This window comes from Betta splendens, chromosome 19 (genome assembly GCF_900634795.4).
Source record: "Betta splendens chromosome 19, fBetSpl5.4, whole genome shotgun sequence".
NCBI lineage: Eukaryota > Metazoa > Chordata > Actinopteri > Anabantiformes > Osphronemidae > Betta > Betta splendens.
Window position 1 is genome coordinate 5998039 of NC_040898.2, and position 25803 is coordinate 6023841.

At 47.3% G+C, this 25803-nt stretch overlaps 3 protein-coding genes across 18 annotated transcripts in view; 2 read left to right on the forward strand and 1 right to left on the reverse strand.

The window, feature by feature from the left end:
* Positions 1-15731, forward strand: part of cacna1g (calcium channel, voltage-dependent, T type, alpha 1G subunit) — a 115149-nt gene extending 99418 nt beyond the window's left edge. For 6 of the 14 annotated variants that reach the window (XM_055504300.1, XM_055504298.1, XM_055504296.1 and 3 more), the window contains 12 exons: positions 3690-3841; positions 4395-4504; positions 6091-6224; positions 6858-6928; positions 8081-8159; positions 8412-8533; positions 8614-9036; positions 9934-10086; positions 10883-11005; positions 11990-12182; positions 12275-12444; positions 14067-15731. In XM_055504300.1, coding sequence (XP_055360275.1) covers positions 3690-3841; positions 4395-4504; positions 6091-6224; positions 6858-6928; positions 8081-8159; positions 8412-8533; positions 8614-9036; positions 9934-10086; positions 10883-11005; positions 11990-12182; positions 12275-12444; positions 14067-15056 — 2720 coding nt within the window. In that variant the 3' untranslated portion in view covers positions 15057-15731. Of the gene's footprint in view, positions 1-3689; positions 3842-4394; positions 4505-6090; positions 6225-6857; positions 6929-8080; positions 8160-8411; positions 8534-8613; positions 9037-9933; positions 10087-10882; positions 11006-11989; positions 12183-12274; positions 12445-12831; positions 12986-14066 lie in introns of those variants that run through there. The other 8 variants (XM_055504299.1, XM_055504297.1, XM_055504302.1 and 5 more) reach the window with 5 other exon arrangements.
* A 2079-nt stretch (positions 15732-17810) lies between these two features.
* LOC114845419 (ras-related protein Rab-26-like) overlaps positions 17811-25803 on the reverse strand; it is a 33841-nt gene continuing 25848 nt past the window's right edge. The window contains exons 6-9 of the mRNA XM_029133398.3: positions 19908-19973; positions 19294-19350; positions 18767-18843; positions 17811-18273 (exon numbers count right to left, since the gene is read on the reverse strand). Coding sequence (XP_028989231.1) covers positions 18171-18273; positions 18767-18843; positions 19294-19350; positions 19908-19973 — 303 coding nt within the window. The 3' untranslated portion in view covers positions 17811-18170. The remainder of the gene's footprint in view (positions 18274-18766; positions 18844-19293; positions 19351-19907; positions 19974-25803) is intronic.
* LOC114845418 (uncharacterized) lies at positions 21648-24214 on the forward strand. Of its 3 annotated transcripts, none has more exons than XM_029133395.3 (3): positions 21648-21888; positions 22513-23494; positions 23750-24214. In XM_029133395.3, the coding sequence occupies exons 2-3, from the start codon at positions 22534-22536 to the stop codon at positions 23818-23820; spliced, it is 1032 nt and encodes a 343-aa protein (XP_028989228.1). In that variant the 5' UTR covers positions 21648-21888; positions 22513-22533; the 3' UTR covers positions 23821-24214. The 3 variants fall into 3 exon arrangements, with proteins under 3 accessions (XP_028989228.1, XP_028989229.1, XP_028989230.1); XM_029133397.3 differs by having other exon boundaries at positions 21652-21888; positions 23753-24214; XM_029133396.2 differs by having other exon boundaries at positions 21648-23494.

Below are 25803 nucleotides of genomic sequence, written 5' to 3' on the forward strand. Positions count from 1 at the left end.
TTTTTTTCTGTCTTTTTTTTCATGGACTCCTCATTTTGCTCTGCTGCTCAGTTTCCTCCAGTTTGTTTTACAGTATACTTTCCTTGTCTCCCTTCTGCTTTTATCTCCGCCTCCTTCCGATATTTACGCACGGCAGCAGAGCATTCAGGAATTCCAGTGATTTTTTTTTTTTTTTATTGTTTCACTCTCAACTGTTTATGTTAACAGCTGTTTTTTTAAACTCAGTGTTTGCTGAATTTCAAAATCCGAACATCAAGTCATTGACCGTAAATATTAAGACATTTTTTCCCAGCAGACACTGAGTCTCAAGGTTTATTATTCAGCTGTTTTTCACTGAGGACAAGGGCGTAAAGGCAGCCACTGCATCCAAAACAAACCACCTGTGACTAAATAGAATTTGACACATTTTTATTCTTCTATCCAAAGCCTCTGCCCTTAAATCGCACAGTTGCAGCTTTTACAGCCTTTGTCCTGCTCTTCATTTTCTAGCCATTCTGGATACAAACCTTTCTGTCTCCCCTTCTTTAGTCTGTACATTCCATCCATCACCTTCACCCATATCAGTCCTAATCCTCAATACTCCAATCATTCATCAGTCTCTGATGGATTACCAAGCCCAAAGACACAATCAGAGGAGATCCAGGAAAGCAGCAGCCTTTACATCATTGACCCAACTTGCAGTAGGGCCCCATGTTGTTTTGAGGCCAATAGCCAGGCCTCCTTTACACCAGAGTACCTTCCACTTTAAACACAGTAATCATCACTGGATCACCACATGTTGGTTAAATGTAGGTGCACTGTTTTCCTGACCCATATCCAACGCATCCAGTTCAACCCAACCCGCACTCACCCCACACGGTCACAGTAATATCCATAGTGCCGTGCTGTGCTGTGGTGTTCTTGCTCATCGGCCCCACGACCCAGGACCTTTGCTGTCTCTGTATTTCCCAACAACGACCGGCTCAGAAATGTATGTATGACCTATGTTTTTGAGCGTGGCCGTGTCCAAAAGCAACTCCCGGGCCCCGACACTCTCGTTCGCCACCAGGGGTGAGCGCAGGTCCTGACGGGGGAAGGTAAGTGCACCGCAGGAGGAAGGAGGGGTTGTTTTTGGACCGGTGGTTTACCCTTTCTCCTTCCTTCTCCTCTGTCAGACCTCAGATGGCTTTGGATCTCATGTGGGACTTTAGATCTCCCTACTTTAACAAACCTGACCATGCCCACGGGATGTGGTTGTAATGTATTTTAGCCTAGTGTCAATGTTCGAAGGCTTAGTCACAGCTCAGTCATGGGCTCCATGACTTATCACATATTTTGCTACAGCAACCACTGATGTTACATGGTTTTATCAGCTCCATCAGCTAATTGTTGCTACCTATGCTACTGTTAGGTAGCTAGTTGATGTTACTGTCAGCTATAATACTACGCCTGTAAACGCTTCAAAAGCTACATGTAAAGAAGAAAACCGGATGTTTTCAAATTGACATCCAAAGATTTGGAAATAGTTTTTTAACTGTAATGAGTTCTACGTCCCAATGAGATGACCGTCCTGCTGTACGTGGTCTGGTTAATATGATTGGTGTCAAGTATGAGGGTTGAGAGAAAGCATTGTAACCTGCACACAGGGGTTTGCCGGTTGTGACCTCGTTGTGCCCGAGCACCAATCTTCCTTTACTTTCACGATTTGAGAGTCCCATCAGTGAAGGAGGGCTGCGAAATGAATGGGGGAACGAGCGCTTGGCGACTTCTTCATTATTCCACCAAATGCGGGGTCTGCGCCGCCTCGACAGGAGAGCGCGAGGGCCATTCTTCATCATGAGGAGTTCTCTGTTGGCCTTGTGTGGAGAGCAACGGATGGGAGAGCTGGGGCAGACGCTGTGAAATTTGGCTTGTTAAACTTTCACCTGTTCTTCTCACTCCATTGGCTTCGCTCTCCTCCGAGGCTAAATTAAGCTTTATGCACAGTTTTTTTCAGTTTCCTCTCCCTGATCTCTCCCTTCATCTCTTACTCAGCGATGCCCCCTCCCCAACTCATATGGGCAATGCTTTTTTTTCACATGGAAATCAATCCAGTCAATTATTATTATTTTACATATGTGCATTTATTTGTCCAGGTAACATCCTGTAAACGTAGCTAGATAATTGGCACAGTCGATAAAGCGTGTTAGAAAAAGATTAAACCGTGGGCTGGAGGTCTTTTTCACTTTCTTTCACGTCTGCTTTACTTTGTTTCGCACCTGCAGACAGTAAGTGGAACACGGTAAAAAATAAAATCATCCAAAGATGATGGAGGACCTTGTTAAAAGGAAATTCCCAGTGAATTAAGCTGTTGCGTCCCACAGCAGCTATACCTAACTGCCCTGAACCAGATACGTGCCCAGACTTTCCCAAGATGCTCCGAAGGTGCTTTATCACTGTCTGCTTGGTGGGCCGTATGGTGAAACGCCTGCCTCGTCTCCCGTTGTCACTATCAATAATTACCCGCAGGTGTAGCTTTATTTATATATATATATATATATATATATATATATATATATATATATATATATATATAAAGAGGTTGACAAGATAGAGAGACCAACCCATAACCCGAGATTCGCAAAGCAAATTGACTGACTGAGCATGTCAAGCGCCTCCAGCAGCTGTGCTTGGAAAGCTTGGAAGAAAGTTTCACTTTCTGACACGCACATCTCACTAGGGCTCTAGAGAAGTCCAATAGCAGGACCGGCTGCCCTGCAGCTCAGTCGGCGGCGCTTCTCTCCTGTCGTCAGGATCAATAACTGCCCGCAGGTGCAAAGCTCAGCCGTCAATAACGATAAACCCAGGAAAAGTGAATATTCTCCAGCGCTAGACAATAAAAGCTGGAAGGTACGGTAGACGTGTAGAATGAAGGATGGAACTCAGCTCTGAGTGGGGTTTTCCTGGTACAATAGGGAAATCCCTTGGCTCGGACCCAGCCCCCCCCCCCCCCCCCCCCCCCCCCCCACACACACACTCATGGGACTCACTCCAGCACACCTGCGCCGCTCGGCCAAAGAGCGCACAGCTCGCAACCCCCAGAGGACTTCATTTCGGGGCCTCTCCTGCACTGATGGAGGCCTTTGGGCCGCTCTCATCCAACGCTGGCCCCGCCCCACCCATTCATCTGAATGGAGGGGGGAGGCGAGCGCAGTTGGATGGGTTCTAGTCAACGTTTTCCCGGAGGTGAAGAGGAGAAGGAGAGGCTGAGTCACGATGATCACAGAGGAAGGGGGTCACGTCCCCCGACAGCAGCCGCCTCTCTAGACTCTAACACGGACACATTAAACGTTGCTTGTCTCTCTTTGGGGAGAGCTCATTCGAATCATTGTTGATCTCGGCGCAGGACGTTTGATTAGATGAGCTCCGACAGCCAGTCTGCCAGGGGCGCTGGGCGGGAGTCTGTCTTTCGCTCTGTCCATTATCTGATCTGCCTCTCTTTAACTCACTTCACATCTTTCTTTGTGTAAGACTTGTTCATAATCTGAGTCAATCATCACAACTGACTTCTCTAACGACTTCTCTCTTAAAAGCATCTTCCAGGGCGACGGTCCTTCACGTCTATTGAACAATTCCCCCATGATATTGCTTTGAATCTCACTTTTTGAACACCACTCCCCCCCTCACCCTTCCTGTAACCCCCACCCCCGCTCCCCCCCCCCTTCCAACAGAAGCTCAGAGTAAGCCTTACTACTCTGATTACTCCCCAACTCGGCTGCTCATCCACAAGATGTGCACCAGCCACTACCTGGACCTCTTCATTACCATCGTCATCGGGCTCAACGTCATCACCATGTCCATGGAGCACTACCAGCAGCCCAAGGTCAGACCCACTCATCACCGATTCAGAAATGTCTGGCATTGGGAGAAGTATCAGAATAAATATAGGTATCATAAACTGTGAGTTGAGATATTGCAGCCAATGTCGATTTAGTGAAATCCTCCCTCGCCATCAGACTTTCTGCTAAAGGTCAGTTTTTACATGCAGATGGCCAGAGTGATTCTCCCACAGGCTAAAATGGATGTTTTGATTTTAATGCCCTTTCCATAGAGAATGAGTGAGGGCCCTCTGAGTGATCTATTAATGCAAAGGGCTCATTTTGAAGAATATGGACTCTCTGGTATTTACTGCAGAGGCTGTTCATGCATAACAACCTGTACAGTTGTGTCATGAGAGTGGTTTTCATTAAAAACGCCATAAAACAATAGGGGAGATTATTTCATTGCTCTTCAGTTCAGTTAAAAGTGTTTTAATAAGTGATGATGAAATCTAGAGCTCATTCTCCTGGAATAACATCACACTTAAGACTCTGGGTGATTGGATGGTTAGTTTGGGTTCTTTGCTCACGTTTGACTTTATTTTGCTTCGTCCTCAGGAGTTGGACGAAGCCCTGAAGATCTGCAACTACATCTTCACCCTCATCTTTGTTCTGGAGTCTGTCTTCAAGTTGGTGGCCTTCGGTTTTCGACGTTTCTTCAAGGACAAGTCAGTATTTAACTGCCGTACTCCGTCTAAGTTTAACATTATGCCCCCCCCCACCCGCGGCATGTTGACATTTGAGTGGATGTGATGTTCAGGTCGACTGGTGGCTAAATATACTGTTCTGGAGCCTCTAAATCACGTGGAAAGTCTGAGGCACAGTTCAGAGAACTCAGACAAGCTTCTACTGAGGTGCTTCAGTGAGTGGTTCTTAGTGAGGCCTGCACTCATACAAACTACCTCATTAAACAGCCATAAAACACGCTGCCTTCGATGATTTCACAGCTTTGAAATCTCTGGCCTCTGTCTGAAAGCCAAACAGCGTCCAAACATCAACATAATTGGACAAAGGTAAACTAGCCGACATCACACATGCGTTATAACAAAAAGGAGCGCACAACTATTTTTGCTATGCAACGGCCACAGGCGCCCTTGATGTCCATTGCCTTTGCTGGAGTAAAGCACTTTTTTGGCAGCAGTCCAGTTCGAGAGAAGTAGATAAACGCAACACTGAGCCAAGACCTCAAGGGCCTAATTGGCTTTTAAGTACTTTTTCTTTGTGTTTGTTCCTGAGCTTTGGGTATTGAAATGAACCTGTGAGACAAAACTCTGCTAATGTAATAGAAGTGCTGTGAATCAATGCGATAAAATGAATGACCACCCGCCGCTACCCTCACACAGCGGTTTGGTTCCCATTTATCACACAGGGTTTGGAAAGCTAGATGTGCTTCTAACACAATGAGTTAAGTCACAAGCTCCAAACACTGGATGGTTTTAGACAATGGTGGGACTAGTGACTAGTTAAAGGCTTTGTCTTTGTTCATTCTTTAAATGTAATTCTTTTAATGTACCTGACAACAGCTCGACTTCCATGCTAAGTTCCAATAATATTACATTTTCTGAAAGGGAGAAAAATCCCATCTGCGTTTTGCATCGCTTCCCTTCGTGTGAAGTCATAATTTACAGTATCCTCCTTGTCCTTAAAATCAATTCATTATCTACAGTATGAATTCATTGTCCTTTTTACCAGCAGGTGCTGTACTGGCCGCCTGTATGTTCAGTTTCAGCAACCAACATAAAGTACATTGCACCAAAATAGCATTTGAAAGAACCTTTCGTTAGGCATTAACTATGTTACAGAGATGAGATATAATGCGTAATTTTGGCACGGCAGTGTTACCTTATTAATTATTTAAATAGTATCACACAGCAAATGCGATTATTCTGGATTTAATTGTTTCTTCTACTTGGAAACAATAAATCCTGCGTAATGTTGGAACTGATCTTCAAGATAGAGATTTTCATAAGTTTAAGTAAACTGTTTATTCCAATAAAATATTTCCTTTTTTATAATAGCATGTCTGCGTACAGGGATGATATTATGCAGTAAAATTAAATTTCCCCTCGACTATTGAGATACTGAAAATATATAACAGCAACATTCTGCACCTGATTTTGATCATTAAAGCTGACCATTATTTTAAACCAACATATCCTGAGTAGAAAGAGAATTATTTATGAAGATTCTGAAGACAATGATCTTACAATTACACAATTGAAACTCGTGAACTTATAAGTGTGCTCGTGTGCAGGTGGAACCAGCTGGATCTGGCTATCGTGCTGCTTTCCATCATGGGCATCACTCTGGAGGAGATCGAGGTCAACGCTTCACTGCCCATAAACCCCACTATCATCCGCATCATGAGAGTGCTGAGGATTGCACGAGGTACAGTATGGACCCTCCGTCCCTTCCCTAGTCTATTGATCCACTTCTCTGACGGACAGACATGTCCGCATTCTGGCCTCCTTCACGGTGGTGAGTCCTGTAAGTCAGTCAAATCCCAGAGAATCCCCGTTGTCTAATTTCTGCATAGCAGGACTCAGTGTGAAGTGACCAAATGGCACCAAGATACAAAGTGAGCTAGCGAACACAACACTGTAAAAACTGTAGAAACCGGTTTTCTTTCTATAGTATATCTTTGTTATTTATAATGTCATACAATAAATCAGAGCTGTTTATGGAAGACCTGTCAAACTAGCATGACAGGGTTTAATTACCTTAAAATGGAAGCTGGCTGGTGCTGGTCTATTTAGTCCATTTTTCTGTCGTGTCCAGCTTCTGCGTGTGTCACTGTTATAGCCTTTTTAATTAAACATTATCTATCAGCCTAATTGAACATCCTCTTACGCAACATGACCTCATCAAATCACCACCCCAATCAGTGAGGTACGACCTCAATCAGCTTGTCTGAATCTACGTTGGCGATGAACACGAGGAAACTGAAGAAAATGTGTCCTGTTACTGTATGTGGATCATTATATTCTTGGTGTGTGCATGTGCATGCGTGTCCCCCCACAGTGTTGAAGTTGCTGAAGATGGCGGTGGGCATGAGAGCCTTGCTGGACACCGTTATGCAAGCCCTGCCTCAGGTACGCAGCCAGCTCAGCCCCAGACGCCGCTCAGACCTCCCTCCCGTCCTCGTCCACGTTTGCTCATCCGTGCGTCGCTCACATCCGAACACGTCCCAGGGAAGCTGTCCCTAAAATGAAATCCCAGATGCATTTCATTTTTGGTACATTTTCATCTGTTTTAGGGCGTCGTCTGTTCCCCTGAGCACCCCCTCCCCCCCAACTCTAGAGAGCCTTATTTGCATTATAAACCCCCAGCAGAGTTGAGGAGAGCTTGAGGTTTTGTTTTGAACAGCCGTGGGTGGATTCGAGGGTGATGGAGTTGGTAAATTAGAACGACGTCTGCGGTGTTTGGATCGAGAGGAGAAAATAGCACACAGTAATACGGATTCTTCTCAAGTTTTTTTTTTTTTTTTTTCTTTAATATGTTCAGCCTTTTCTGTCATTTTCTCTCAGAGTTAAGAGACCGAGTGCTGTTCCAGGCTTGTCTTCAAGGAGCTTGTCAGAAGTGTTCATAATTAAGCAACCTGATAACGGGGGCTGGCGGGGGTGTGTCTGGCTCGCTACATGCTAATTAGCACTGACAGTAGTGGAAACATTGCACAGGTTTACCTCTGACTCAGCACCTCAAAGCTTCCTCCACTTTCTGTTTTACTTAAATGCTTTTTCTTCTTTGGCAATTTTTACAAGCAATGCACAATTGAATTAAGATTGAAATAAATGCAATCTGGTTTATATACAGTAGTACCTAAATAATGTATAAATACTACTGCACAGAATCCCAAGAAATGCTACAGTAAAGCAACAGTGGAGCCTCCCAAGCCCTATGGAATTCAATTCATATTATGAATAATATTAATATTCAATTCATTCTTATATTATGATTAGACAGGCTCTCAAATTGTAAATAATGAATTAATTATTTAATTTATTCTCTTTGGAGAATGCAAGAATTAAATAGTTTTTTCTTCCCATAAGAAGTATTGCTTTTTTAAAGCATAGAGTCAAATTTTAAGCTGTCCCCATTGCCGTTAAGGATAATCACTGTTTCCTGAAAGGAAGGATTAGGTAAACTGCCAAAGTCTGAGCTCATCCGTGCCCATCATTATTTTATTTTTTCTTCACCGGACGCTCCTCTGCTCATCCCTGTCACTTCCTGTTGCCTCTTCGCAGGTGGGGAATCTGGGTCTTCTCTTCATGCTTCTCTTCTTCATATTCGCCGCCCTGGGAGTGGAGCTGTTCGGTGATTTAAGTAAGCACACAACGGTCCACGCTCATGCATACGGCACCGAGAACCTAATTGGCTCCTCTCAGAGTTCAATCAATTCAGATTTAATTGCTTAGTTGTAATCTCTCTAATTTCGCCTCGTAGCTCTCAGAGTGCTACAATGATATAACTGTCATAGTCGTTTAATTGTAGAGCACTATTGTGTGACAACTGAAAACAAATTGAAGGCTGTGTCTGTCTGTCTCCATCTAAGCCTCCTCTGTTTTTCATCTGCAGTCTGTGATGAGCTCCACCCATGTGAGGGCCTGGGGCGATATGCTACGTTCAAAAACTTTGGGATGGCGTTTCTTCTGCTATTCAGAGTGTCTACTGGAGACAACTGGAACGGTATAATGAAGGTAAAACTGTCTTTTTTCAATTATTATCATTATATATTCCCACAAATATGTGGTTTTCAATGCTCTTATGTATGTTCCAGGACACATTAAGAGACTGCGGCCAAGACAACAGCACCTGCTACAACACGGTGGTCTCTCCCATCTACTTCGTCTCCTTCGTGCTGACCGCCCAGTTTGTCCTGGTCAACGTGGTGATCGCCGTCCTGATGAAGCACCTGGAGGAGAGCAACAAGGAGGCCCGCGACGAGGCGGAGCTGGAGGCGGAGCTGGAGCTGAAGCTGCAGGCGGACGCGGCGGACGCCGTGGCGCGCTCGCTGCAGCTCAACCCGCTGTCGCTGAGCGTGGAGCGCTCCAGCTCCGGGGGCTCCCCCTGGAGGTCCGGCAGCGAGCGCGACCGGGAGCGGGACAGGGACGGCGCCATGGACTCGCCGTCCGCCGACATCGCCGGAGACCCCGTCAGCGTCGTGGCAGAGCCTCCTCTGTGCTTGGAAGCTCCGCCAGAGGTGAAGCCACTCAGCTATTGTTCATAATCACATAAATACAGATTAGGAGACGTGAGATTCAGATAATGTGTAGGTCAGGAGGGTGGTGGCTGACATGACAGATGCTCTGAGGTCACTTCCCAGTCGGGGGCCAGGCTCCCTCACGTCTCTGGCCATTCATTCTGACTCCGCTCCAGACCATCAGTTAATTGTCTCTCTCATGCAGAGCGACCCCGGAATAATGGATGTGTTCAGCAGGAAGGACTTTTCACTTTTACAGTCTGTAAACAAACATAACACAATAATGCGACTGTCTCCGTATTAAGGCAAACCTTATTACAGCGTCTGTGGTTCTCTCACCCCCCCCCCCACACACACACACACACTGTGCGTGTGGCCGCTCCCTGTGGAGGACGTGCCAGTCGCAGCGGGGTCACGGTGCCATGGGAAAGCTGGACCGCGGGGCCCTGTTGTTCACTCTAACAGCTATTTCTAGAGCTTTCTGGAAATGGGAAACGGAGGTTTTGCTGCCACCCCCCCCCTCCTCTGCTGCTCCGTGTTAAGCTTTCAGCCCTGTGGGAGCTCGACTCTGCTGCTGCGTTGTGTTGCCACCTTGTGGGTTTGAGGAACGTGTCAGTACATGTAGATGTGATGTACTTGATAATGTTTAGCAAGTCAAGTCTTTATATTAGGCATAGATGTAAAATCTCCTTGGATTTGTTTCTTGTCTTATTTATGTCTGTATCTGTCTCTGACTGATCTCTTGTGTTTTTCTCCCTTTCCTTTCTCTGTCATCCACTCTTTCTTTGCATATTGATTTGTGTGTGTGTGTGTGTGTGTCCCTTTTACAAACTCCCACCGTCCCTTCCGTTTCCTCCCTGTCCATCTCCCCCTCCTCGTCTCTGCGCATCGTCCAAGTTTGTCCAGCGGAGAGCAATGTTTGACTCGGTCTCGCTGGTCATCCAGGGCTCAATGGAGGGGGAGCTGAGTTTGATGGACAACCTATCTGGCTCTATCTGCCACTACTATGCGCTGCCCCCCAAGCCCAGCAAGCACAGCAGCGACAAGAAGGTCAATAAGAGCAAAAAACTGACTGACCGTGCACTTCCACATGTAACGTTGTGTTGTATATCTGTCCAACCAGTAGATCTGCACTAATAATAATGATACATGTGCTCAGATGTAGAGGTTTATCACTGATTACTATCCTATAAAAGACAGTTGTGCAGAAAAACACACTGTCTAAACTTAAATTTCAAAATAAAATAAGAAAAAACACAGTGTGATGTTTGTGAAATCCCTTAAAATGTCTGTACTGGCATTCATCCACCATGAATATTGTTCCCCTCTAACCAGCCCTGTTGTCCGACGCGATGCAGTGCGTCATCCCTCCCCTCAGCAGCGATGTCGTCCTCTCACGCACGCCATCACCCACCCATACCCATTCGTGCTTGGCAGGTTTTTGGTCTGGAGCAGCAGCTTCGCTCGCATGGTTGCAACCTTGTCCGTGTGCGCGTGTTCGTCTGTGGCCTTGACTTGTGTGTGTTTAAAGATGCAGCCTCGGTCCAGTCAGTGTGTTGTAGAAAATACAGCCTGCTTCCTGTGTGTGTGTTTTGTTCCCGTTCACACACTAAATCCGTGGTTACTACATTTGCATCATCCTAAACAGTTGTGACACAGTGATGTGACCCCACATATTTACGCTTTCCTCCCTCCTCCGACTCTCGATTATTCCTGTTTTCATGTGTTGCTTCCAACACGTGCTGCGTTTAGCCGCACGCCTCCTTTGCGCGTAGCGCCCTTACTGTGTTGTGCCGAGTGTGCGTTTGTTACCTCTGCTCACCAGCCGTTGTCTTTTCCTACCTAGATCCCTCTAGCGGAGATGGAAGCTCTGTCTCTGGCCTCTGAGAAATCCTGGTCCCTAGCTCTGACCGACGACACGGCCCCCGGCGATTTTAACCCCCTCTTTCTAACCAGTCTGGAATGCAATGTACTGACAGTTCCTCTCTTTCTCTTTCTCCGTCCCTTCTCCCCTCTGCAGTATCTTGTAGTGTCGCCTCACGTAGGGGTTCTTCCACAGCCACCTGTGCCCCACTGCTCTCGCACACGGGGCTGCACCAAACTATTGTTAGCATTATTGTTAATATTTAAGTTTTTGAACATTCAGGCTTCCCCACCTGAATAAATTGCTCCCTCATGATATGCTGTCTCAGTGGTTGAATGTTAGACATCCACCGAGATTAAAACCTAATTAAATCATCAAATTAAACTGTCAGGGTGTCAGAGTACAATTTACAAGCAGTGTAGCTCGTTAAGGCTCAGATTACATCAGCAGTGGTGTGTTGTCCCAGTTAAATGGCATGAAATGAGTACAAGTAGAGGCAGGAGGAGGTAGTGCAGTGCAGGTGGCAATGAAAGACCCTGGTAGATCTAACCGTGTGTGCCATCCTGTGGTTTCAGCCTGGTGTGTGTTCCTCTCCAGTCCAGTCCAGTAGAGTAGTGCGCCTCCTCGCCTGCCACTTTGCAGTTTTCTCTCCTTCATCGATGTTTTTCTTTCAGTATTCTTTGTCTCTCCCTTCACTCCGTTTTCTGTCTTGCCGTGTGCTTTCCGTGTGCGTCCGCGTGCGTCCGCCGGAGCGCGCGCCGGTTGCTTCCGGCGGCTCTGAGGTCGAACGCGAGCTGGTTCTGTGGCGGGTCCGACTGTAGGACGCCGCCCCAGCTGACACACAATCACGGCGCCGGTTAACGCAAGACGCACAATGTGTTCTGCTCAAAAAGAGGGTTGTGTCTGTGATCTGTGGCAGCTCCGTGCCAGTCGGCTTCAAAGTGCGACGGTCCTGACTGTTTCCCGTGCGTGCTCATGATTCACATGTTGTCTAATAGAGTTATCAGCTGCGTGTGTGTGAGTGAGTGTGTGTGTGTGGATGCCGTGTGGATCCGGAGGGACCCTGACTCTTCTTCTGTCCTCCCTCAGCCAGAGAAGCCATTTGAGGACCACCTTCTGAGCGTCAGGAAGCCCACAGTGGGACGCACCCACTCCCTGCCCAACGACAGCTACATGTTCCACCCCCTCCAGCCCTTTGGCCCCGCGGGCCTGGCTCCGGCACAGCTTCTAGCACAGACACGGAGGCACCAGCACATTCTGGGCTCCCATAAAGCCCAGTCAGGTAATCTTCAAATAAATGTCAGAGCAGGATGCGTTTCTTCATCACCTCAGGTCGGAAAACGGGCACTTGTTCTGGTCTCGCCTCGTCCGCAGGGTCCAGCGGCTCGGTGCGTTCCCAGCCGGACGACGCCTCCCAGACGCTGGCCGTTCCCACGGGCCTCTTCAGACCCATCAGCCCCCACAGCCACTCGGACTCGGAGAGCATACCGCGGCTGCCTCCTCCCAGGCGCACACACGCACTCAGCCGCACACTGCGCAGACAGGTGAGTGCGTCACAGCAGCGGGTTTCCCCATCCTTTCAAACAGATACTGCCGGGTTGGCGAGAGTTTCTTTAGATACTGGGACCTAGTTTAAAATCATCAAATTGTTGAGAAGAGGTAAATCAGAGCCTGAGCATCACAATAAGTGTTACTAGTGTAAAATAAAGCATTATTGTAAATGTGTTATTCCTTATCTCTATTCCTCTAAATATTTGTAATCTCATATATTATTAGCACTAAAGCCTAGTTACTAGTTTTCCTACCTCCGTGTTGCATTGCATGCTCTAAACCTCTCCACTTCTTTGTGTTCTCCCCCTGCTTCTGTATCTGTTACCAACTGATCTGCCGCCTCATTCCCCCACGTTGTATCTGTAACTATCTGATCTCAGCTCAGCTGGACCCAAAAGCCGCCGGAACCCGAGCTACTGCTCAAACACAGATACTCGTGTTTCTGAAGCGGCTGCGAAGAGCAGACCCTACTGTAGCCACCGCTCGGCCTTTCAGAAACGCTGGACCCCATGCTCCATCTTGCATTTGATGTTTGTTTGTTAACCATCAGTCACAAAGCACTGGGAAACTGGGATAGGACTATTAATTCTGTATTACTAGCTACGTGGGACATATATAAACCATATAATGTCAGACAACAAAGGCATTTGGTGGGGTAATTTACCCACAATGCAGTGCACTTATTAGAACACAAACCTTATTACTCAGGGGATTGCTACAGACCAAGTGTTCTCCATACTCCATGATCTTTTTGTCCACACAGTGACATATTGATGGAACAATATGTATTTTATAGATACTGGATTAGTGATTTAGGAGAGTCTAGTAGATAATCTGAGCCCCATCTGACAGGGTGACCATGTTTAAGTGGCTCCAACATCTGCTTACATTATCCAGTAGCTGCTGTTGTGGTGCTGTGGTTGATGATTGGCCTGTTTGTAATGTGCCGTTTCAACCACTAGATGTCTCTGTGGTCTCAGTGTTCAGGCTCACGTCTCCCCCACTGTTGTGAGGTGAAACTCCCTCATACCTTGTTTCCTCATACATTCACCTAATTCATCATTAGATTCTCCTAGAATAACCGTGTTTGGAAGCATGAGTTCCTGATTTGAAGGTCTTAGCAGTCATCATGTTTACTAAGGCGTCCTCGCCTGCAGTAGCTACATATTGTGTTTACCCTCTGACTGTTCGCTTCCAATCCTACATGTTACTGTACAAAGGTAAGGATGCTCAGAATCTGCTACTAAATTTTTCCGACGACTCACAGGGTTCAGTGTGAACAGTCAGTGGGTAGAGGGTCGGGTTTGGCTCAGAGTTCACCGTGTCAGTGTGTCTGCCGGGTTAATAAAACCTAAAATACTTAGACACAATCACCGCTGCCGTGGTGCGTTCACAGCGCGTCAGGACTCCGCAGCTCTGCTGGTCTGACTGTGAACTTTGACCCAAACTGCTGCTTCTCATCCTCATCACCCTGCACTAACGAGTCTCCCCTTCTCATCTCCTCTGATTCCCTCCTGCCCCCTCCATGTCCCTCCTCCTTCTTCTCATCGCACATTTACCTCCATTTTTCTGCCCCCCCCCCCCCCCCTCCCCCTCTTCACGTCCCGTTTCCCAGGTTGCGGTGTCTACTGATTCTCAGGAGGCTTTGTGTTCCGATGGCGGGGGGAGCAATGATGGACTTGTAAATATGGCCTCTCTGGGCCTCCCTCCATCCCCCTCCTCGTCCTCCTCCCCCATCTCACCACCCCCCTGTTCCCAGCACCATCAGCAGCCCGCTCTCTGCCTGGTGCCCGCCACGCCGGGCGCGTCTCCCACGCCGTCACGTCCCAGCAGCGTGCACACCCAGCACCACCAACAGCACTGCCTCGCCTCCGCCTCCGCCCCGCCGCCCCTGCTCCCACCGGCCCCACCCCATCAGCAGGAGGAGGATCAGGAGGTGTCCCTCATCACCCGCGCGGGCTTGACGGGCAGCGACGAGATCCCGGCGGAGGAGGACGCCAGCGATTGTACCGAGGGTTACTGCAGCTACGCGGCCGAGAGGCGCAGTTCGTGTTTGAGGCAGCTAAAGAGGTTCCACAGCGCTGACACGCAGAGCCGCAGCGCCCTCCTCCCCCGCCCGCGCCCTTACTCCTGGTTGGACGACCTGCGCCGCCACTCGGTGGAGGTGTGCTCCTCCGTGGAGTCCAGCCCCCAGCGCAGCACCACCTCCACCTCCTCCGGCTTCGTGTCGCAGGCCGACAGCCTGCAGATCCACAGTCAGACGCCCACACAGACGTCGCTGCCCTCACCTCGCCGCAAGAAGAAGATGAGCCCGCCCTGCATCTCCGTAGACCCCCCTGACGGACTGGAGCCTCAGTCTGGTCTCTACCCAGACCTAGATGCGCTTGGGGGCATGGGGCTGGGGGGGTTGGGGATGCACCCTGCTCTGCCCAGCCGGGACACCTGCCTGAGGAGGAGAGCGCCCTCCAGTGACTCCAAGGACTCTTTTGACCTGGCAGCTGGGGAGGGTCCGGGTCAGGATGGAGGCTCGCCCAACCCCAGCAGCAACCCCAAGCTATTGACTCTTCCCAGTTTCTCCTTTGACAAGACAAGCTCTGAGCACTGAACACTGACACTCCAACATAAAGATCAGACCAACCGTCCACACACACACACACACACACACACACACACACACACACACACACACACACACACACACACACACACGATGCACTTTGTGTATCTGTGATGGTGATAGTCCTAGTAATAATGCAGTAGAACGTAATCATGGTAAAACTACAACAAACAGTGAAAACATCCTTGCTTTAAAAGGAGTGCAGTACTGTAGTAGTGTGACCATCCCTTGTCTCGTCTTGTTACTGCCAAATCGACCAGAGAGGAAGAGTAGACACACACAAGCGACGCTGACTGTGTCTCTTCTGCCACGCCTGCGCGCCACTGGCAGCAGCGAGAACCCAGCACCGAGGACCGGACCTGCCTGGTGTTTGCACAGGGTGGAGTTTTCCCAGTCAGTGGAGATACAAAGCAATATGAACGTTTTAGAGACACTATTTTCTTAAATTATTGGGCCATAGTGTTTGTACAGGATGTTGTTTTTAATTTCCTTTTATTGTTATTTTATGTCTTCTACCGTCAAAAAATGGTTTGTCTTTTTTTTCACTGTAGGATCTCTAGCTTTCTTGGTTTACTGAGGAAAGTGGACGTTTTTCAAAGTGCTGATATATAATATGTATAAAAGAAAAACAAGTCATTAAACTGAGATTTGATTTTTAAGCAATTGTTTTAGATGCTGGTGCCTTCTTTATTAAGAGAGTCTGGACTGAAGCTCTTTATTATTATTTTTTTTTTTTCTTAAGCTGATTTCGTATATAACAATTTAGGATTTGATAACACAGCTTTTGAACCACGAGCAGCCGTCCTGTCTCTCTGTGGTCGTTAGACTGATCTCCATGAAGACTGGATGGGACTCCTGAGACACAACTGTGCACACGAACGCAGAATCACTTTATATCTTAACAGGTGGGACCCAGCTGATCTGCTTTTTGACATTAGGTAAGTAAAATATTAATGTTTTTTCTTGTTCACCCAGTAGTGAACTATTCCATAGTTTGGACTAATATCAGAAATCTGTTAATCAGAAAACATCTGGTCAGGTGATCCCCAAATCAGGCGCATGGTGAGCCAAGTTATCTTCTATGATATAACAATGTGAAATAATGCAAGATTCAGGATGCTTCAGTCATCTTGCTTCAGTATTTACATAAGGACCATATCACAAGAGATCTCAGATCAGACAAGCGCCAGACGAGAGAGAGGAAAAACCTCCAGCTGAACCAGGCTGAGAGTGGGCGGCCATGAGCCTCGACCGGTTTCTCCTCTGCATCTCCAATCTGGGGTAACAGAACACACAAAGTGCACATTTGTTTTTGACATTTTGTTTTAATAACATCTTAATCTGAAAATGGATGAGACATGAGCTGAATTAAATGTACTGCAATCGTTTCTACCACCGAGGCTCAGGTGTTTCGCAAGATTTGTATCTTGTGCAAAGATTGTGGTTGTGTATCATCTTTTGTTCTGTGCCACTTGCAGTATGGACAATTGTTTTCAGTGTAATAACCTGCCTACATGCCTTGAATATGAAATGGTATTTGTGCATCAGACCAAAAGATCAGAACAGGTAAATTTCCAAGTTTAAAAAGTAGAGCTAAATAACAAACAAAAGGCGGAGGCACTAAATAGATGTAAGGACAGAACAAAGGTCCATGTTTTTGTAGCCAGTTACCTTGAGGCGTCACACAGATTAGTCATTATAAAACTGAGCTGAATGAATTCACAGTCACAGCAAATGCAGATTTAATGCTGTATACTCTGCAACATATCAGATTTTTGTGCTTTTACATTTGTATTATAGTATTTTATTGTTGCAACCTGCAAAAATAATAATTTAAATCTAAAATGAGATAAATATGATATAAATAGTGTTATTGTTAGACGCAGTTGCTCAGTCCTTGTGTCTGACTGTAGGGGGCAGTATTGAGTAGATCCTCAGGTCTGCGTACCGCTCATGTCACTCTAAAGATAAATGTGTGAGAGCGTGAGAACGTGCTGAGTCAGGAAAGTCTGACCGTGTCCACCGCTGCTTTTTAGGAACTCTGGGGTTCAGACTGTTCCAGGCCTGGTTTAATAAAAATATAAGGAACTGGCTCAACCGCAAGTAAAGACCACATCGTGGTGCTGCAGTTCAGCGTCAGGGCTTCATTAGTGGCCGTTTACAGGTACAGTCAACACAACTCATTGAGGGCTGGTTGATTGTTTATTGTTAACACTGGAGAAAAGTAGGTTCCAATGATTTCACTTGCACAATTGTATACATAAATCGTTTATCATGATACATTCTGTGTTTCATTTATTAGAAAAGCAAAATGTTTAGAACATGAACCATCTTCTCTACTTATGCTTTTATATATACATGAATCTCTCAAAATTTCTTTAATTTGCCTTCAAGGATCTGCACTGAAAGTTGAAACGACACAAAGCTACAAACGTTACAAATAGGTTCTATTAAATCTCTTGGCTTAAACACGCTCTTGAGGCTTATGGTGGTGCAGATTGATCATGTCCTCTGCCATAAACCACCTTAAACACTGTCTGCACAATTTATATTACAGAGAGACCACTGTATGTATTTGCTGATGATGTCTTTTAGATTAAATATCATATAACAATTACTTAGCAAGATCCTTTAACACGAAAATGCATGAACTGAACGAACTATAAAAAGTGTTAGGTCACGTTTCACGGACACATCACGCAGTACACCGACGGTCATGGTCACGTCATGTGGTCATGTTTAAATCAGTTCTCCTCCTGTACATTAGCAGCACACGGTGCCTTTTGATCCAGTTCTGCAGCTTACGCGTTGATCCGTACAAATGTGTGCGTAAATTCATGAATGTCGAGTTGCACAGAATGAACTGAAAAGCTGGAGTAGAGGTTCGTGTGTGTACATGCACATACAGATATGCAAGCACGTAGACGGGAGCTATGTTACATTCACAGTTGCAAGGGAAGGAGGAAATATTACAAACACGGAGAATTTCGTTAAAAAATTCCCACGCACTACAATTTAGCGCGTCCACTAATATCTAGCTGTTGTCGTTCTCTCTCTCACACACACACACACACACACACACACGCACACACACACTGGAGTCTATGAGCCGCAGCAGGCAGCCGTCCTCATTTCTTTGTCCACGTACTCCTGCAGCTGAAACTTGGGCTCGTCGGGCTCCTTCATGGTCCTGTGCTTCAGTTCTCTGCGAGGGGAAACAAGAGTCGACGCAGTCAGAGGCGGCGCTGGGACCTTCTCATTCAAACAGATGCCAAAGAGTTGATTGAGCGACTTTGAGAGCGCGTTAGGGGCCATCGTTAAGAGGCGACAGACGCCGGAGCTGAAGCGACACAAACGTGCGATGTAATAAGTGAAAACCATGATCTGGAGAACAACGAGAGGAGATTTGGGTTTTCTATGCTGTATCAGACTGTTGTGCTATTCTTGGCTACACCCCTCCATGCCAGCCTGTTACCATAACGAGGCTATAAATGTAGAACAGCTCCCACACAAACTGTCTGACACGCTCCTAAAATAGCCTCCTTGTTGTTTTTCGAACCAAACAGGCCTTTTGCGACGCGTCAGGAGAACAAATGTGTGATTTGTGTGTCTTTAAACGCCCGTGGCCTCAGACATACGAACGGATCATCATCATCATCATGTGGAGCGAATGCACCTGCTTCCTGTTACACACTCACTTGGCCACAGCAGTGAAGGCCAGCTCCACGTTGAGTCCAGATTTAGCACTCGTCTCCATGAAGGGCACCCCGAACTCCTGCACACAGAGGAACATCTGTCATTAGGTGTGTGTGTGTGTGTGTGTGTGTGTGTGTGTGTGTGTGTGTGTGTGTGTGTGTGTGTGTGTGTGTGTGTGAGAGTGTGTGTGTGTGAGAGAGAGAAATCCAGTGAACGAGTCCTGAAGAGATGATTGTTGATCAATGCCAGTAATTCTCACGTGCGTTACCGCGGCAGCTGCGGTTCTGCCGCGCTGCTGTCTGCCCATCGTGTTCGCGTTGACTCTCTCTGAGCTTATCTGGGTGAAACGGCCTGGAAAATTAAGTTAGCAAGCCCCCGACATTTATTCCCCAACAAAGACAACGCCGGGCGCCGCCGCGCATAAGTGATTACCCGCCCTAATCAAGGGGCAGCAGCTACATCGAAGGAGATTTAAGGTGTGTGTGTGTGTGTGTGTGTGTGTGTGTGTGTGTGTGTGTGTGTGGCTCACCTTTGCCAGTTTCTCTCCCTCCTCCCGTTTCACCAGCCTGTTGTGTGTGGAATCGGCCTAGAATGCATCACAAGCACTTAATGCCAACAAAGTAGTAGTAGTAGTTGTTGTTGTTTGTTTATCACCCATGCAATTCATATGACTGGGTTTTATGCTGGGACTGGAGTGAAGAGCAGCAAAAAGTCTATACACGCATAAGATGTATAATTTATCGTAAGTCTTTTTTTGCTCAGTTTTCTTCTTCACACCAAAGATTTGCATCATTCTTTAGTTTATCGTCAGCTTCACAGTGTTTATCAGCTGTAACCACGACTTTCATTGAGCCTTAGCATCTTAACCATCTTTGTTTGAGGGTCCATGTTCTGCTGAGATGATCGGATTCTTTCTCCACACAAACATTCTCCTGTGACTTTCTGTGACCTCATTCATTTTGTGCATTTTATGACATAATTGTCACAGTGATTACACACTTTCCCATCTATGACACACGTGTCTTCGTCCAGTTTTCATCTTCACCCACTCCTATGTGTCCGTCTCTATATTCCAGCTACACACCCTACACATGCTGCCTCCATCCCTCCCTCTGAGTCCATCTGTCCGTCCGTGGCTCTCACCTTGTTGCCCAGCAGCATGACGACCACGTCCTGCTGAGCGTACTCGTGGACCTCTGTCAACCACGCCTGGAGACCAAGGGAGGGCGAGTGGCGGAGATATGCGAGATGGGAAGGAAAAATGAGAAGAAAGAGCCCAGAGGAGGCGGGCACAGCAGACCAGAGGGGATGGAGGTGAGGAGGAAAGATAAAAGATTCATTTATTCTTTAAAGTGCTCTTCATGTAGTCCTTCCTTCCTCCACGTCCCTCGTCTTCCTCCAGTGAATGCAGCACACACTGTTCCTGTAGATATACACCACCCTGAAGCATATGTGAAATCTATCAGCACCCCCATGTATTAATTACACGATGCAGCCTGGTATCTGCCCTACAGTGCCTTCGGGTTAGTAATTAAGCTGTGTAATTATGGAAAACATCATTTATGATAACTGCTGTCTGAACATTTGAGTGAGATATTATACTTATTCCGAGATTAAACCTGGTTTATAGTGTCATACAACTATAAACTAGTTTTATGACACTATTACACTTATTACACCGCATTGCAAAGTGAAATATTTCTAAGATAGTGACGATATGAATTAATGAGCCGCAGAGGATCAGAGGCTTTTCTGTCCATATAGGAACCATATTAGGAACACCACCACCTCTATTCAAAGTTCTCCCAGCATCAAAAACCTTGTAGCTGATGTTCAGGCTGGCTCTTTTCATCTTTAAGGCATTTCTGGAACGGAAAGCTCCCAGCATGGGTTTTAACGGCGCAGAAATACGGCCGCCCAACGCAAGAAGAGCTGGTGGAGGGCTGCAGTTATCATTTCAAGCACCAATAAGCACATATTGACTGGCGGGGAGCACAGCGAGTGTATTTCATTTCTATTGAATAAAGCGGCACGAGAAAGGTCAGCAGGAGAAAGGTTGGCTACACACACACACACACACATATACACACACGTTTCCTCCTACCTGTGTGTGTGTGTGTGTGTGTGTGTGTGTGTGTGTGTGTGTGTGTGTGTGTGTGTGTGTACGGCTCAGATCACAGCTAATCCCTCCCCTCGTCTGCAGGTTTACAGTATCCTGCGCTCCCTCCCCGGAGTCTTACATCACTTTATTACGCGGAGATTAATGTAGCGAGCGCTCGCCTCGCGCTCCCCGACGCTCCGCAACAACACGAGAACTCGCCAATTACTCAGCCTTTAAAGAGCTCCGCGGCCTGTGGGCGGATTACGTGGACGTGAGAGAAAGAACGCGGCGCCTGAGCCGATCAAACTTCAAAGGCCGCGCTGTCGACGCCGTACAGTTTGTGGCAGCGTGAGGAGGAGGACACGTGTACGTGTTGCTCTACGTGAGGTCTGATTTTACAGATGGTATGAAGTTTAAGAGGCTCTATGATTCCAATGGTGAATAGTTTGTTAGTTAGTGGGTCAATTAGAAATACTTTAAAATAGTAAAGAATTATTTTGAAAACAAACAAAGGTTTCAGCTTTTCACTTCGACAAATATCTGTTCAATGTTGTCACTTTTTGAAGGACAGTGATTCTAAACTGAGTATCTGTGTTGATTTAGCCAAAGCACAGGGCATTACCAACTTTGTCTGTGAATATGAAGGAGGGCAAAAAAGGGGAACTGGTCCTTTAATAAACTGAATACACTTCAAACATCTTAATCCTTGCGAAATGCAGTCCTCACTTTCCCACGTTGCTCTAGTTTGTAATATGACGAAACATCTGTGTGTGTGTGTGTGTGTGTGTGTGTGTGTGTGTGTGTGTGTGTGTGTGTGTGTGTGTGTGTGTGTGTGTGTGTGTGTGTGTGTGTGTGTGTGTGTGTGTGTGTAGTGGGGATTCTGTGGGTTTATTTTGAGGAAGCTGCGGTCAGATCTGGGTGGGCACCTGTGTGGGGAAATCACACTAAGACACTGGTATTAAAACACAGATGAGGAGAAGGAGAGATTAGTCTGGACTGAAGCTCCGCGCTGCAGCTTGGCAGGTAAACTAGCATTTGCATTGAGTTAATAGAAGTTTTTATGAACAAATAGAACGCTGTGTCTGTTTTAGATGACTGTTTGCCAGTGTTGAAGTTTATATAGTCATGTGCAGACTATGTACTGATATATTCAAAGACTGGACCCAGAGACACTCAACGCTCTGGATCATCAGTCTTTTCTCAGACTGGACCTGAGAAGAGCTGAGGTTCTCTCTGCTATATTAAAAATTAAAAATAAATTACTGTGTGACGAGGGCGTCCATAGAGACACTTCTGAATAACATCGCACGAGGTCATATCAGCTAATACGTGAAAACAACTAGACCTTGTCGACCTATAATGCAAAGAAATCCATTAAACTCACATCGTTTTCAACGGTCAACATTTCAAACGGTCGAGCTGGAGAAATGTTGCCTTTTACTTTATTTGTTGTTGCTTCAAAAGTAAGAGACAAGAGAAGATGCTTCCTGTATTTTCAAATTAAAACCTTTTTTTCAAGGACTGTTGCACTTTTTTTTTTTAGAAATCACTGGTTGTGAAACTTGGGTGGACGCCTTCCTGTTTTCACATGTGCTGCTTTGAACAGCTGACGCCCTGCCTTCATCTCAACACGCTCTCTCCCCACAGGGCTCGTTTTCCGTCGCCGCCATGGCCGACGACGCGCCGGCTCCTTCGGGCGAGCGAAACGCCGGCTTCGCCGTCATCGTCGGCGCCGTCGGCCCCGGCGGCGCCAAATGCAGCCGGATCGGTAGGAAGGTGGCTGCCATGCTGAGGGGCAGGGTGCACAGCCGGGACCCCACCTCTAATGGGACGCCACGCTGTCGCCAGCGGCGGCGGTCGGCCGAACGCGCGGCCCAGTCCTCCTGCGTCATCATAGCGAGGAAGAGCAGGAAGGAACCAGAGCCTCCTCAGCGCAGCTGGTCCCTCCTCGCACCCCACGCAGCCTCCGGGTCTCCAAAGCGCTGCTCCTGCCCCCCCATCGGGGTCTGTCACCCGCCCTCTCACTCTGCCTCCTCCTCCTCTTCCTCCTCCTCTTGCTCCTCTCCTCCTCCTGTGCCGACGTCCGTCATCACCGGCCGCGACCCGCTCGGCTGGAAGTTGCACCCCAAGCCCGGCTCCCCCTCCCCCCGTGCCCGCGCCAAGCGGTTGTCTCTGCAGAGCCCCCTGCCGGTTTTCTGTCCCGACCCCAAACCGAGTCCCGCACCCGGCTCGCGGTCCCACGGCACTCCAACCGCAGACCCCTCGGTCCAGACCCGGCCCCCTCTCCCGCTCGATCCGCCCCGCCGCCGCCACTCGGACTCCTCCGCCTTCCGCGGACCCCCGCCGGCCTTCGCGGCGCCTGCGGTGACGCTCGAGGACCTCTGCGCTGTGCGCCTCCGCCCGACCCCCCCTCCGGAGGGGCCCGACGACGTCTTCAGTGATGCCACCGAAGGGCAGGGGAAGCCGCGCAGGACGCCGCCGCCCGTGCCGGGCAAATCCTTCATGGCGAGACAAGTAGCGCAGCTGATAGCTCAGTCGCGCCGGCGCCAACGAGCCGCGGCGCGACCCGTCAAAGCTGAGGGAGACGCGTGTGGTGCTGACTGCAAGAGAGCGCAAGCAGCAGAACGCGGTAGGAAGTATGAAACAGAACGAGATTATGAGAACCGCTGCTTTCACACACACACACACACACTGCAGAAATGAATTGGTCGCATATGAAGATGATGCACAACGCTGTCGACAAAGTTTGCAGACGCTCCGACTGCAGACGCCCGAGCGCCTCTCATCCCGATTAGCTTTTGATTGATTTCCCGCGTGAGGTGCAGAGAGGAGACGAGCGCTTTCCCAGCGCGGCTCAATAGTAACAGCATTTACTGTTCTCCAGCAGGGCTGCGACTGGACGCCAGCTGCACCAGCGAGCCGCTCGGCTCCCGGTTCCCGGACAGAGAGGCGTGAAGAGAACCAGACCCTTTCGTTTCCTTCCAAGATCCCTGAGCAGATCCCACGGCGTGTTTCCCTGTGAATTTAACACCACTTGTCCTCATTTGACCTTTTTGTATTCCCAGTGTTGTGTGTGTGAAACGCTGCTTTCCAGCTGATATTAATCCATTGTTTTGTTGGACAATCAACTTGTAGCTTTAAGTGGATGTGGGGGAGGAAACCCCTGCAGAGGCTGCACGTCTTGCTGTTTGCTTCCAGAGGTGATAAATCACCAAAGCTACTCTTTCCTGTTTGTGTGTCCAGGGTGTGTATGTTAAAAAATATATAGTTATGTCATTCATTGATATGAAATAAACTATAAACAATAATAAGATTTACGTCATGTTAAATCATTAAAGCAAAAACTGTGTTTCCAGCTTCTATACAGTTCTTTGTGGAAGGTTTCTCTGTTTTCATCATCAGTCTCGCATCTTCGTGTCGGTTTCTGCTGCCGTGTTCCAGTTAAGGCTTTACTGGGCACTGATTACAAACAGTACAACACTCGGGTGAACGTCAGTGTGTTTGCCTGACAGATGCACAAACACCAGATCCCAATGATCAGCTAGTCTATAGGTGAACAGTGACCAGAATAGTCAAGTGGATTTCACATTAGCTCAAAGTTCTGGGTTTCTAATGTCAGAGAAACATTTAAGACCGTTACATCACTAATGACCAGTTGCTGAGGAAGCAGTTCTACTTCTTCTTTACCAGCTAAACTGTAATAATCACTAATTCAAAGTAAAGATCAGACTTTTTGTGTGTTTGTTTTTCAGGTATTCATATTTTTTTAGAAAACCCAAAAGAACTCAAAAATACAAAAAGGTGAAAAAGCCCAGCAGCCAAAGGGCCAAAGCTCCTGCCATGTCTGACCAAAGCGTATATTAACTTTGTGACACATGCACAAGTTTAGTAGGAACAAGTGCTTAGAAGAGCTTTGTTAACAGAAGATGTAGGAACAGTAATTGTCCAACTCCAAATAACCCTAGAACTGGTCTATAGCCCTGTAATGCACTTTAATATGCATTTAAACACTTGGTAAATGATGAGTAAATGACTGACTTGTGCTTAATGCCCAATAGTGTGCTGCTGTCACATGGCGATACCTAACGTCCTGTCTTAGAGATGACACAGTACTGTATAAGGAGAACTATAAGCTATACATTAAGTCAAGTAAAACATGACTCAGCTGCCCTGTGTGAGAGGCCAGTGGCTGTAATTAAAAGCTTCAAGTAGACCTTGGGTTTAGATTAAAATCTGTCAACTTCTATATTTCTTTATAGAAAATATCTGAACAACTTCCAGACATGATTGTTGCTGAAATCATTACATATTTTCTGGCCTGTCAAGACAGTTTAATTGACTAGATTCAGCCTGAGTCTTCCATGATCAAAGAAGGCCATGCATTGAGAATGTAACAGCAACATCCACCATTGTGGTACAGTAAGTGATTCTTTTTCACGGTAAACCTGTTCTTTGTCAGAAAAACAGAAAAGAGAACGACATCAAACGTGCCTGCGGATACGGCGGTTGTGTGAATCTGGGTTTGGTCCTCTGAGATGAGCTGCACAGTCAGAAACGATCTGCAGTGTAGGCTGGAAGCAGCGCTGCAGGCAGGTGAGTGGTGGGATTTGGGATTTTGATGCAAGCTCATGAACACTTGCAAAGCCCCCCCCCCCCCCACACACACACACTTTTGCTTTAGCCACACAACGAATGAATTGAAATGTGTGTGAACCCTGTCCTCCGAACAAATGAAAGAGTGTCCACGCATTCAGAGCTGGGTTGCATCACTGAGGTTTAGACAGCGTTCCTCGGGAGAATGTCAACCCATGCATATGCATAAGAAGGTGAAGGTGATGAAGGAACAGAGATGCTGCAGGTCTTCTGAGGCGATAACGGTGGTGACGGACTCGTAAAGTATGGCATCAACACGGTCAAAGGAGTTTGAGGAGTTTGTTG

Bases quoted from the DNA above. Each gene is read 5' to 3' on its own strand.
- LOC114845418 (XM_029133396.2), top strand. From the start codon at position 22,534: ATGGCCGACGACGCGCCGGCTCCTTCGGGCGAGCGAAACGCCGGCTTC. The intron at 23,495-23,749 runs GTAGGAAGTATG...ACTGTTCTCCAG, and splicing joins AGCGCAAGCAGCAGAACGCG to CAGGGCTGCGACTGGACGCC.